General features: G+C 36.1%; 1 protein-coding gene across 2 annotated transcripts in view; it reads left to right on the top strand.

The window, feature by feature from the left end:
• LOC106867745 (5-oxoprolinase) overlaps positions 1 to 13,357 on the top strand; it is a 255,283-nt gene that overhangs the window by 96,953 nt on the left and 144,973 nt on the right. For both annotated transcript variants that reach the window (XR_008266373.1, XM_052975150.1), the window contains exons 12-15: positions 720 to 842; positions 7,162 to 7,274; positions 8,003 to 8,091; positions 9,116 to 9,197. Coding sequence is in view for 1 of the 2 variants with exons in the window: in XM_052975150.1 (XP_052831110.1) it covers positions 720 to 842; positions 7,162 to 7,274; positions 8,003 to 8,091; positions 9,116 to 9,197 (407 nt within the window). In the remaining variant the exon portion in view is untranslated. The remainder of the gene's footprint in view (positions 1 to 719; positions 843 to 7,161; positions 7,275 to 8,002; positions 8,092 to 9,115; positions 9,198 to 13,357) is intronic.

The raw sequence follows: 13,357 nt of genomic DNA, 5'->3' as shown, positions 1-13,357 counted from the left end.
CGTGTATCACCTGGTTCGTAATACGGGTGACTAGGCTGTAGCCAACACTGCCAGATATTTTGAGCATCTCTGCAGTGATTCCTGATGGGCCGGGGGCTTTCCCTGTCTTCATACTCTTAATTGCTTTATCCACCCTGGTACTGTCAACTCGGATAGCTGGTCCCTCTGTTGGGTCGACATACAGCAGGCTCTCTTTCTCCCATTCATTCTCTTTATTAAGCAATCTATCGTAGTGGCATCTCCAGACCTCTTTCTTTGCAGCCTCATTTAGTGCAAGTGTACCATCATTCATGCGAACACATTTCTCTCCTACAACATCACTATTCTCTCTCCTACACTGTATATATATATAAATAAGCAACAAGGATATCCAAAGTTAATGCAGTACATATATATATGTATGTAAATGTGTGCACCTTTATCCTGACTTCACATGTTGTTTTTTACCAGTCTTCCATAGAAAATATGTCTTTTCATGGAAAAGTTGGTAACAAGAGGAGTTCCTTGTCAATGAAAAATCTGTCTCAACAAATTCTATCTGATCCATCCAGGCATGGAGAAATGGACATTAAGTGATGATGGTGGTTGTTGTTGTAGTTCTATTGAATAGCCTCCATCTGTGCCATATTTTCAATATTATCCATTGTTATTTTATTTTTATTTTATGTTTATTGATTACTTTATTTCATTTTGTTTTCACTATCATTCTACCATTTCAGGTAAATGGTTTTACTTTAGGTCAGCAACCTGGCAGCAATACAATAAGTATGGAGGAGGTTGCTATGGGTTTCATTCGGGTTGCTAATGAATCTATGTGTCGTCCCATTAGAGCTCTCACCCAGGTAAGCTGCAATTGTTACAAATGTACAACTTTCAAGTTTCCATAGCTGTTGTTCTCTAACATCTAATGTGATTTTTCTTTTGTCTTGTTTTGTTTCTGCTTTTAGTCATCGGACTGCAGCCTTACTAGAGCACTGTCTTCAAGAATTTGGCTATGTGGTTCAGAAATTTACTTTATAACCACATGGCCCTAAGTTCAATCCCATTGCACATGGCCTTGGGCAAGTGTCTACAATAGCCTTATGTTGACCAATAATCCTAGCTTGATGAGAATGGAAACAAAAACGAAATGATGATTTTCAATCAATCTATTGTAATATTTGTTCAGTACCAGTTACAGACACTTCTTTGGCATTCTTGCTCTCTGAAATGCAATGAACCCATTGGATTGATCAATTGCAAAACTGTAACCAATAGTGCTATTATTCACTAATTGCAATATAAATAAACAATGAGCTCCACCAAAAGCATCCAAGAATCAGGGGTTGTATTCATCCAGGTGACACTTTAGGCCTGGTTCACTGCCCAAGCAGTAGGTCTGATCCATATTCTTGTAACAGTGAATTCTGCCAAATGCACCCAAGGCATGTGTTTTTTTTTTTTTGTTCTTATGTAGCTTCGGGTCAGCCATAGTTAAGCAGTCCTAATATGCAGGTAGTCAATTGAATGGCAAGATACAACCCTCTGATCCATTTTGCTGGTTATACTATGCATTTACCTAGCTATGGGAACATACTGCACAATCTAAGCTGCAGTAACTAATCATATGGGGTGGAGTATGACAGAATAGATGTGGTGCATTCTTTCCATTGTACAGTCTTTTACTACCTATCCACAGATTCTGCTGATGGCCATAGAAGCAAGCAAAGTGGACTTGGTCTGAGATTTTAATGTTGCTGCTTTCATTCTTTGTTCGTTTGGGTTGAGTATGATAGTGTTTTTTTTTTCAGATGACGTTGTTGTAGTCTTTCAGGATATTGTATATGTACCAGAATGTTTGGAGTTGGTTATCATATAATGGCTTGGACAGTCGAGATTAAATATTTCTGCAGTAATTACCCTATTTGCTGTTGTATAATACTTTCATTTTTTTATCTTTAAATGTACAAAAAAAATTGCTCTGTATCTAATGCACTCATATTACAAATGGAAAACTAAGTGTCATAGTCTAGGGAACCAGGTGAGCTTAATCCTGCTAGGTACAATAATTGTTACTAATAAAAAATATTGCAAACCAGTCAAATTATCACACACTATAAGCACAAACTAATGGTATGTTGGAAGTTATGTGGGAGAAGTCAAATCATTCTATTATATCTCCTTCTTCAGCGTACATAACCTTCACCTGGTATGTCTTATTTATCTAAATGAAATATTCACTTTGAAAGGAATGGTGACAAACTTTCATTTACCTCTCAACTGTTTGCAATAAGTGGGTGATAACAGTTACACCCTGGTGGCTGATCGTAGTTACATAAAACATTCACAGCCAGAAATATAAGATTTACATCCTTTATGGAAATTCTCTTGACCACAATATAAACAACTATACAGCTGGACTGAAAGAAGGCAAAATTGAACTACAGTACTCCCATATGATAAATTTATGGTTTCATACTTATACCAGTACACTGTAACAATATTGCATTCACTTGCACAGAATCATGCATTTTTTCCTACAAAACAACTTTAAAATGTCTTTCAATAAGTGTATGATGAAAAATACTAAATTTCTTCTTACACTAAATATCCTTGTAAAATAGCAGTGCATCTTATATGCAGGCAAATACAATAACTATCATCACATGTCCAGGTGGTCACCAGTTTTTACAATTTTGGTTTTGCTATGTAGGTGGTTGGTCTATGGATGCAGTTTGTGTACAATTTTTTAAGATGTGTAGTGTACAGTTTGTGTAAATTGTAGTTTATTGTGGATCATTGAATAGAGAGTGGGAGCCTATAGAAGACATATGCTCCATGATAGTTCTGATGTGTTGTTATATACCATTATTGTCATTTCTTTCTGTTGGTAAAATATGGTACGAGGTAATATCAACAAGTTCCCGGACTAGTTTTGTAGTGCACCAACAGATGGCAGCACACAGTTGCATGTGTAGTGAGAGCTAGCAGTGACCTTCATGAGGCAGTGTGCCAAGTGACATTGCTGTGTTTACTTCGCAAGTTGTGAAGTTTGTGTTTTTGTGATTACGTGTATGCTGTCGTCTACAATTTTATCATGGACAAGAACAATGAGCCAATGTGAAATTTTGTGTTAAACTTGGGAAGTTTGTTTCAACAAGCTTATGGTGCAATGTTTTCGAGTGGCATAGGCACTTCAAAAGCAGAACATCCCTGGAAGATGATGAGTGATTTGGAAGACATGCCACATGCATCACCCCATGAAATGTGGTATTATGCATTGAGAATTTGTTCCCCAGGGCCAGCTCATCAATCAAGAGTTCTACTGCAATGTTTTGAAGCATCTGAGGGAGGATATTCTGCAAAAGTGACCAGATCTGTGGAGCACAAAGAATTGGATTCTTCACCAAGCTTTTCTCACTCATGAGTTGCGCACCAAAAACATGGTATCACTTTTGCACCCACCGTATTTGCCATATTTTAGCACCTTTGGCCTTCCATCTCTTTCCCAATGTGAAAATGCAGCTTAAAGGTCACTCTTTTAACACCTTTGTCGAGATCCAGAGTGAATCACAGAAGATCCTTGACTCACTTATGGAAAAAAGACTTCCAGACTGGATTCCAAAAGTGGCAGGAATGCTGGGAGCGGTGTATTGCTGCACAAGATGACTATTTTGAAGGAGATAATGTTAAAACTTAGGTAAATAAGTTATTTTTTATCAAACATAACTAGTCCAGAAACCTTTTGATTCCACCTTGTATTTGTGATTGCTCTAAACGTATTTGTGCATCATTCTTTTTTTTACTATCTTCTCTGTGTACTATGAATGTTATGGAAATGTAAGTAAATCCTAATATTTTAGTCTTCTGTGTTTGGTTGAGTGTGGTTGTGGTTGTAAATACAAGTATGTATAAATTCATGTGAGATTTTATTACCCTGCATGCATAAGTGAAAGCAGGGTATTGTAATCACTTGTCTGTGTGTTTGCAAAATTACTCCAAAATGGCTGAACAGACTTTCACCACATTTGGCAGAAATACTCATTGGGTAAGTGGCTCGATATGAACATTTGGTTTGATTAATCTTTAAAAAAAAAAATCGAACTTACAAATTTCTTGGTAAGCAAGTGGTTATATTATTTTGTTCACTTTCTTTTACATATGAATCGACCCTTGTCTGTTTGTGCATAGATCATGGTGTACTTATGCGCATAGACATGAATGCGTACATACATACATACATACATACATACATACATACATATGCAACTCTGTGTGTGTGTGTGTGTACACCGATGAATTTGAGGGTTTTGTTTATTTATGGGTTGATTTCTTAATTTCACCAGAGTATAAATACTTATAATAGTGATATTTAAAAAAAAAAATTTTTTAATCAACCTTACAAATTTCCCAATTAGTAAGTGGTCATATTATTTTGTTCACTTTCTTTTTCATATGAATTGACCCGTGTCTGTGTGTGTACAGATCATGGTGTACCTATGCGCATAGACATATGTGCATACATACATAATTGAAAAAGTTCGTTCTAAGTATAAAGATACCATAAATAATTATAAAAATGGAGAGAAAAGATGTTAAAAAAATCAAAATTAGATTTAATAAGTACATACAAATGTTTCAAAGGGCAATACAAATATGTAAGAAAATTATAATAATTATAATTAAAGTTATGTATTGTCATTCTCATCAGAGTGAATGATTTAAGGAAAAAAAACATCAAAAAAAAAAGTTATTACTAAAAATCAAGAAGGAAAACAAATGGGGTAATAGGGAAAATTTAACCGGATATTTACAAATAAGTTGTAAAAGGGAAAAATTAAGAGAAACGAAAAAGAGGGACATGTCAGTGTGTATGCAAGTCTATTTATGTAAAAAATACATACATAGATATGCAACTGTGTAAGTGTGTGTGTACACTGATGGATTTGAGGGTTTTGTTTATTTGAGTTGATTTCTTAATTTCACCAGAGTATAAATACCTATAATGGTGTTATTAAAAAAAAAAAAATTAAGTCAGTTCAATTAAAAAGCATGAGTAAGCAACGCATTATAAGCCACACTATAATTTGCAAAAAAATTTATCTACATGCAGGGAATGCATCGCCCCTCCAATGCCTTTTTTTTTCATTCTTATTCTGTTTTTGCATAAGTCTCCACCCTTCCTTTTTTTCTACTCCACTTGATTCAAATTTATTTTAATCTACATAGCAGGAACCTAGTTTCTGTACACTTGTTCTAGAAGATGAATGTACCCATGGGCACATGGCATAATGGTTAAGAGCGCGGGCTACTAACCCCAAGATTCCGAGTTTGATTCCAGGCAGTGACCTCAATAATAATAATAATAATATCTGTCAAATGTAAATAATGGACATAATTCCTCATCTCCTAAATATAGAACTGAATGTACCCAAATACCTTATATTTATACATATCATCATCATCATCATTTAACATCCACTTTTCCCTGCTTGCATTGGTTGGACAGGGATTATTGAAACAAACTTTCTATGGTCAGCTGCCCTTCCTGTCACCAATCCTTACCAGACATGCCAGACATTTTTTCACAGAAAAGTTTAAATGAATGATGTTCATTCATAACAATCACACTATGTTAAGAGGAAACACAAACACTTGCACGTTCAGACAAGCACATACATGCATACATACACAACTCCACTCACAAGGCTCTGGTCAACCTGAGGCTATAATAGAAGATTATAGGCGGAAGCCCAAGGTGGAAGCAAATTTGTCAACCACATAGCCATGTCATTATCTAAAATGGTAGTGGTTTGAACAGTATTTATTACTTTAAAATTTGTTGAGCAGCTCTTTTGCTGTTTTCCCATGACTGGATAGTTGAATAATATAAACATGGCTGGTTTGACTGCCTTTTCTGTCAATGAATATTCCAGTGTGGTAACTTGCTCTGGTGTTGGCAAAGTGAAAGTTGTATATTGATAGTCACCAATATTGTGCTGGTTAAATATCATGCATCAGGATTGTTACTTTCTTTACTGGCTGAATGTCATGATCACCATTGTGCCACTAGTGTTGATGGGTCTTGTGTTGGTATCATGATAGACTGCATGTTGTCCCATTAATAAATCAAAGCCATCATTGTTTAATTAACATTTATTGTTTATTGAAGTATATTACAATGTTTGCATTTTTACATTGTCGCTTGCCAGTAGTGTATTGTAGAGTGCTAGAACAAATGTAGTTTGTAATTACATTACTAACAGAAGAGATTAGCCTCCTGTGTGAGGCAGGAATAATGCTCTATGTAGCCTAATTGAAGAAAGCCTTTAACTCAGGGCTGAACTTCAGCCAAGAAAACTTGTCAATTTAGGGCTTGTTGCTTGTGCTTCTGAAGTGCACCACTTTCATGTGCTTATGGCTAAAAATTGACTGGCTACTTATTTATTTGGTGAGAGGTGATCGTATTGTGTTCATGGTACATGCTTGGAGAATTGCATTAACAACAAGGTGATCCTTTTAAATACAGGTTATGCAGGGACCAAGAATCATGTGTTCATTTATCACCTCTGAAATCTTCTCTAACCTCTGCACTGATTCTACTACACTAATCCTCATATAACCCCTGTTTACATGGGAACCCCTGAAACATGATAGAACATTCTATAATAAGGAGTGATATTCCAGCAATCTGTTTAATATACAGGACACATCACTTGACCTAAGTGTGATCTGATCCTGATTACTGAAGCTATAAAGTTTCAATTCTAAGCCTTGCAATAATTCCTTTTGAGAAAGAAGCTGTTAACAAGCTTATTATTACATTGTCTAAAAACAAGAACATTCATTTTTGAACTAACTAGAAATTGCAACAAAATCTTCCTCAAAAATTACCCTATGCTTTATAAAGGGTGCTGATATTTGGTATTAAAGCACCCAGTTAACCACAGATATCTCCCACACAATTCATGTTCATTCCACACTACATTCTTTGTTGTCAGCTCATTTTCTTCCCCTGAAATATTTTAAAACTATGATTCCACCCTGATATCTTTATTATTAAATCTCTCCTGTTAAGCGTGTAAAATTCTAAAATATCAGACAACATTTTTTGTTAATTGACCATAATTTATCTATACCATTGTTTTATTTTCTTTACTTATTTTGTTACCTATCTTCTAGGCTAAAGGCTATGATACTTCTCGGCATATATTAGCTTGTTTTGGTGGTGCAGGAGCTCAACATGCCTGCTCCATTGCTCAGTCACTGGGCATTTCAGAAATCTTCATACACAAGTAAATATAAATTCTTTATTTTACCTTTTTACTGATCTATGTCATTAGTGCAGACTTATGCTTGGACATAACTGGTACCTATTTTATAAGAATTTTAACATCATATATTCCTTTCACATCATCATCATTAGCAGCATTATCATCTTTTTCTCTAACAACTGATCCTTTAATGAGTATAAGCACCATTTGACATTGCTTGCTTCCCTTCCTTCTATTTGCTGTTGAACACAACAAGCAACTAGGTAAGATCAACAGCAGCAGCAATGAGTTTTCATTCCTAAATACATGGCACAAACAGTAGCATCAGTAATGTTTCATTACTGATGCTACTTAACTCCTTAACTCCAATAGACTTACTTAACTCCAATAGACATGACAGTCCCTTGTCACTCCTGTCAGAAATGCAACAATCCACTGGTTACCCATTTAAACCTCTAATGAACAATGCTATTGTTCACAAATTGCAATGTAAAGTTGAATTAAAAAATAAATATGAACTGGCAAATTACATATTCTGACCTTAGATAATTTCATGACACACTTGTGTTAATCTCAATGCACATAGGTTAGAAACACTGGCTTCATATTTGATTGTCAGGTAATGAAACGAGCTAGAAAAGTTTTTGCAACAGAAATTTGCTGACACATAAGTAAGATCATCATCATCATCATCATCTTCGTCCTTGTTGTTAATGGTGTGTTTTTTTGGGGTTCTTTTTCTTGTATAGATTTTCAGCAATACTTTCAGCATATGGAATGGCACTCGCTGATGTAGTCCATGAAGAGCAAGTTCCTTGTGCCAGTATTTATGAACCAGGTAAGGTATTTTGCATTTAATTATCTTATGTCTGCCTACATTTGTCGTTTTGTTTCTGCATTTTTCTTCATCAGTGTAGCTTTGAAAGTTTATCTTAATTTCTCTAATTAATTTAAACTCATAAATTTATTGAGAGTCATCATAAATACTCACTACAAAAAAATCTCTGAAAATAACTCTTCCTTGCACTCATTACACTAACATTTGCTTTGGAGAGGTTTGTGTAGCAACAGCTGCACACTATATACAACAATAGCTACATGAACACTACAAATGTTACTGTTGCCACAAACTATAGATCTCTCAATATCGCACCCTCTTGATGGTATCATAACTGTACACTATGGATATAACAATAGCTGCACACTATAGGGGTAATAGTAACTGCATGCTAGATGTAATGACAGCTACATGTTATTGGTCTAGTAGTAGCAATATTCTATCAGAGTTACACACTACATATGTTGTAATGGTTGCATATTGTAAATATAACAACAGCTGCACACTATTGATAGTACAATATCTGTACACTCTAGATTTAACAACAGCTGCACACTATAAACACAACCATAGATTCACACTAATGTAGAAACAGCTACATACTATACATGTGAAACTGGTGATCATTTGTCATTAGAAAAAATAGTTCAAGTAGAGAAATACTGGATCTAAAACTTCAGAACTTCCCCTTCATCTGTAGATGAGGAAATGAGGAAAAAGTAGTGCTGACGCTTAAGATGGAGGCAAATAAAGTTAGGCACCTCCAGTTCAACACCACCACTAACAACATTACTGTCACTGCTAACATTTTTATCATCCATACCATCATCACTGCTATTCCTATCATCTTTACTATCATCACCACCACAATCATTATCATCATTACTGTCATTGCCACCACTACTACAATCATCCTTATCATCATCAACATCACTATCAGATTACTTTATTTTCTCTTTTCAATATCAGATTACTTCATTTTCTCTACTTTCTCTTTATTGTTTCTTTTAAACTATTTTTTCAGCTACAATTTCTTACATTGATCAACAAATAATAACTTTGATACAGAAATGTAAAGATGCCTTAAAGAAACAAGGATTTACTGAGTACGTCCAGTTATAAATGTTATTCCCTATCACTTTGCTTTTATCAGTTCCTTCTTGTAAAATATTCTTCCTTTCCTATAAAATACCAGCAATATCTAGAGAAGATAGCAAGATAGTTGTTATTGTTAAGCTCCAGATCAGCTGCTTCAGAAAGATATTTTAACCAAAACCATACAATAGTGTTGCAAAATCTTTTTAATTAATATCTTTCTCTAGCACTAGACTTTATGATACAAACACAGAGCAAGAAGTAAGTGCCAGCTCATAGAAAGTACATGAGGGTACTTTGTCACTGATAAGGTTACAGGCTGTGATGCACAAATTTTGATCAACAAATTGATTTATTTATTAGTCAACTAATTCTCAAATTAATAATAAAACTGAAGTGAAGTATCTTTAAATTAGCAGCATTACCCTTTTACGTCAGTAATTTTTTTTAACACATGATTTTATATTAAGAATTTTGTGAGACAAATATAAGACTATATATATATATACATATATATATATATATATATTTATAATAGAAATATGTTACAAAGACAAAATAGAAACTACACGTGGAAATGTAAGGAGAAAGTAAGAAGAAAAATAAGTGAAAATGCACATTGGAAATCAAAAAAAAGTTAAGGCTTTTTTATGAAAAGTAACAATAGATATATACAATTAGATGAACTGAGGTAGGAATAAAGGTAATAAAAGTCATTATTGTGAGTTGTTACAGAGATTTAAAAGCATACCGGTTTTGTAATATTATTAGTCATTGCTTTGAGTGCACACCGAATTCTGAACGGTGTCAAGTCTGTTAGTCCCTTAGTAAAAAGATTATGTGTAAGGGAGGTAAGTAGTTCTGGATTTGGTGCAATTAGGGTAGATCTGGATTTGTAATGTGAATGGTGTATGGGATGTATGGAGGTTAGTGATATTAAATGGAAGATTAGTAGTGTTCTATATTATGTTATGTGTTCATATTTAGTTGAGGAAGATATTTATTAATGAAAATTGCCTCTTTATTCATTCTTTGTTGTGTTGATGTGTTCTGTGAACATTGATAGAAGGGAAAAATTAGGAAATTAGGATTAAGATTCCTCGCACACCTTTCTATGTGTCCACTGACCTGTATCTGTCTGTAATGTGGGTGGCGGATTTGTTCTTTGTGGAGAGTAGTTCTTCTACGGAGGGATATTCCTGTTTGGCCAATATAGTTATTACTGCACCCTAAGCATGTAATGGCATAGATTAGATTTTCTGAGGCACAAGTGAAATTTGATTTAATCTTAAATATTTCACCTTGGCCAATATAGTTATTATTGCACCCTAAGCATGTAATAGCATAGATTAGATTTTCCGAGGCACAGGTGAAATTTGATTTAATCTTAAATATTTCACCTTGTTTAAAGTGGAACTCCAAATCCTCCAAAATGTGGGCGAAATTAAAAATATAAAATGGCGACAATTTACCCATCGCACTCTGTATATATTGTTATATTTCAGGATGGTCAGGTCATTTTTTTTGCCAAATAAACACACACATTCTTCATCATCATCATCATCATTTAACATCCTTTGTCCATGCTGGCATGAGTTGGATACTTTGACCAGGGCTGGCAAGCTGGAAGGCTGCACCAGACTCCAGTCTGTTTTGGCATGGTTTCTACCACTGGATGCCCTTCCTAATGCCTACCACTCCAAGAGTGTAATGGGTGCTTTTGCATGACACCGGTATCTGTCATGACTGCAGTTTTACTTGGCTTGACAGGTCTTCTTCTCAAGCACAGCATTATGCCAAATGGACTTGGTCATTCCTCCGTGAGGCCCAATGCTAGAAGCCTGGCATAATGTCAAATGGTCTCTGTCCTTGCCTCCATGTGGCCCAACGCTCAAAAGGTGCTTTTACGTGCCACCAACATGGATGCTATTTACATGACACCAGTGTCTGCCACAACTGCAATTTTACTTGTCTTGATGGGTCTTCTTCTCATGCACAACATAATGCCAATGGTCTCCATCATTGTCTCTGTGAGGCCCAACATCTGAAAGGAGCTCAACCACTTTGCCCTCATGAGGCTCAGTGCTCCAAAGGTTCCACCTGCACAGGTGCTGCTTACATGACACCAGTATCAGCTACCACCGTGATTTCACTTGACCTGAAGGGTCTTCTCAAGCACAGCATATCACCAAAGGTCTTAGTCAGTAATCATTACTTCTGTGATGCCCAAAGTTTGGAGATCATGCTTCACCACCTCATTCCATGTTTTCCTGGGTCTATCTCTACTACAGCACTTCTTTATACAGTGTCCTTGTCCATATGCATCACATGACCATACCAATGCATTCGTCTCTCTTGTACCCCCCATATGATGCCCCTTATGCATAACTTTTCTCTCAAGATGCTTACACTCTATCCAACATGCACACTGACACTGCACATCCAGCAAAGCATACTAGCTTCATTTCTTTCAAGCCTACACATGTCTTCAACTGTCACAGCCCATGGTTCACTGCTATGTAGCATAGCTGTTTGCACACAGGCATCATGCAATCTGCCTTTCACTCTGAGAGAGGGGCCCTTTGTTGCCAGCAGAGGCAGGATCTCCACTTCTGCTACTAACTTGATCACCTAGGTAATGGAAGCTATCTACTACCTCTAGCTTACCCCCACGGCAGTTAATGGAGTCTATTTTCTGTACATTTTTGGTGTTTATTGTATCTACCACACACGAAAGCTAGTCTCCCTGTTAACCTTCCTCTGATATTGCTGCACCTTTTATGTATCCAAAGCTTATAGCAGGTGTATCTAACTCTGTAAGATGCCTACATCTTTTCTACAGATTGAGCAGGGCCATCTACCTGAAGGTACTTGTGATTTGTCTGCCTTTCTACTTACTAAGACTTTGGTTTTTGCTAGGTTAACTCTAAGGCCCTTTGATTCTAGACCTTGCTTCCATACCTGGAACTTCTCTAGTTCTGGTTGTGATTCAGCTATATGAACAAGGTCATTAGTGTAGAGGAGCTCCCAGGGGTAGCCTGTTTTAAATTCTTCTGTTATTACCTGGAGGATTATGATGAACAAGAGGGGGTTTAGGTCTGATCCTTGGTGAACCCCTACTTGTATCTTGAATTCTTAGCTGTACTCGTTGCCAATCCTCACCTTACTGGCAGCGTCTCTGTCCATCGCTTGTACAGCTCTCACCAACCACTCGTCTATCCCTAGTTTCTGCATTGACCACCAGATAAGGGATTGGAGGACCCTGTCAAAAGCTTTCTCCAAGTCAACAAAAGCTAAGTACAGAGGCTTATCTTTGGCTATGTATTTCTCCTGCAGCTGCCTTACCAGAAATATAGCATCAGTGGTGCTTCTACCTGGCACAAAACCAATCTGCATCTCATCTAGACTAATCCTCCCCCTAATTATTTGGGCTATGACTTTCTCCATAACTTTCATCACCTGATCTAACAATTTGATACCTCTGTAATTATTTCTATCCAAGGCATCACCTTTACCTTTGTAGCAGTGACTATGGTGCTGCTAAACCAGTCATTAGGTATGACTCCTTTGTGAATCACCTGATTTATAATACAGGTGACTTGACCATAACCTACATTGCCAAATATTTTAAGCATCTCAGCAGTAATTCCTGAAGGGCTGGGGGCTTTCCTTGTCTTCACATCCTTAATTGTTTTATCTACCAAGGTACTTGTTGATTTGAGTATCTGGTCCCTCAATTGGGTCAACATTTGTCAGGCTCTCCTCCTCCCATACGTTCTCTACATCCAGCAGTCTTCTATAATGGCATTTCCAAGCCTCTTTCTTTGCAGAATCACTAAATGCTATCATCCATGCAGACACATTTCTCTTCTCTGAGATCACAATTTTTTCTCACACACTCTCTTACAATCTGGAATGCTTTAATTCTTTGGTCCTCTCTTGTTTCATGCCTGGAAATCTTTTGTCATACTCATGTGACAGAAGATTTCCAGACAATGGACATAAAATAAGAACAGTAATAAACAAGTGAAGAACAAATATATGGTGCGTGTGTTTATTTGGCAAGAAAAAAAAATGATCATCCCTAAATATAACAATATCTGTTTCAACGCATGATTTCACATCAGGAATCTTGCAAAACAAATTCGTAAATGTATATATACATATATAT

The sequence above is a fragment of the Octopus bimaculoides genome, chromosome 20 (genome assembly GCF_001194135.2).
Source record: "Octopus bimaculoides isolate UCB-OBI-ISO-001 chromosome 20, ASM119413v2, whole genome shotgun sequence".
NCBI classification, from domain to species: Eukaryota; Metazoa; Mollusca; class Cephalopoda; order Octopoda; family Octopodidae; genus Octopus; species Octopus bimaculoides.
This window is presented reverse-complemented; position numbering and strand designations above follow the sequence as displayed.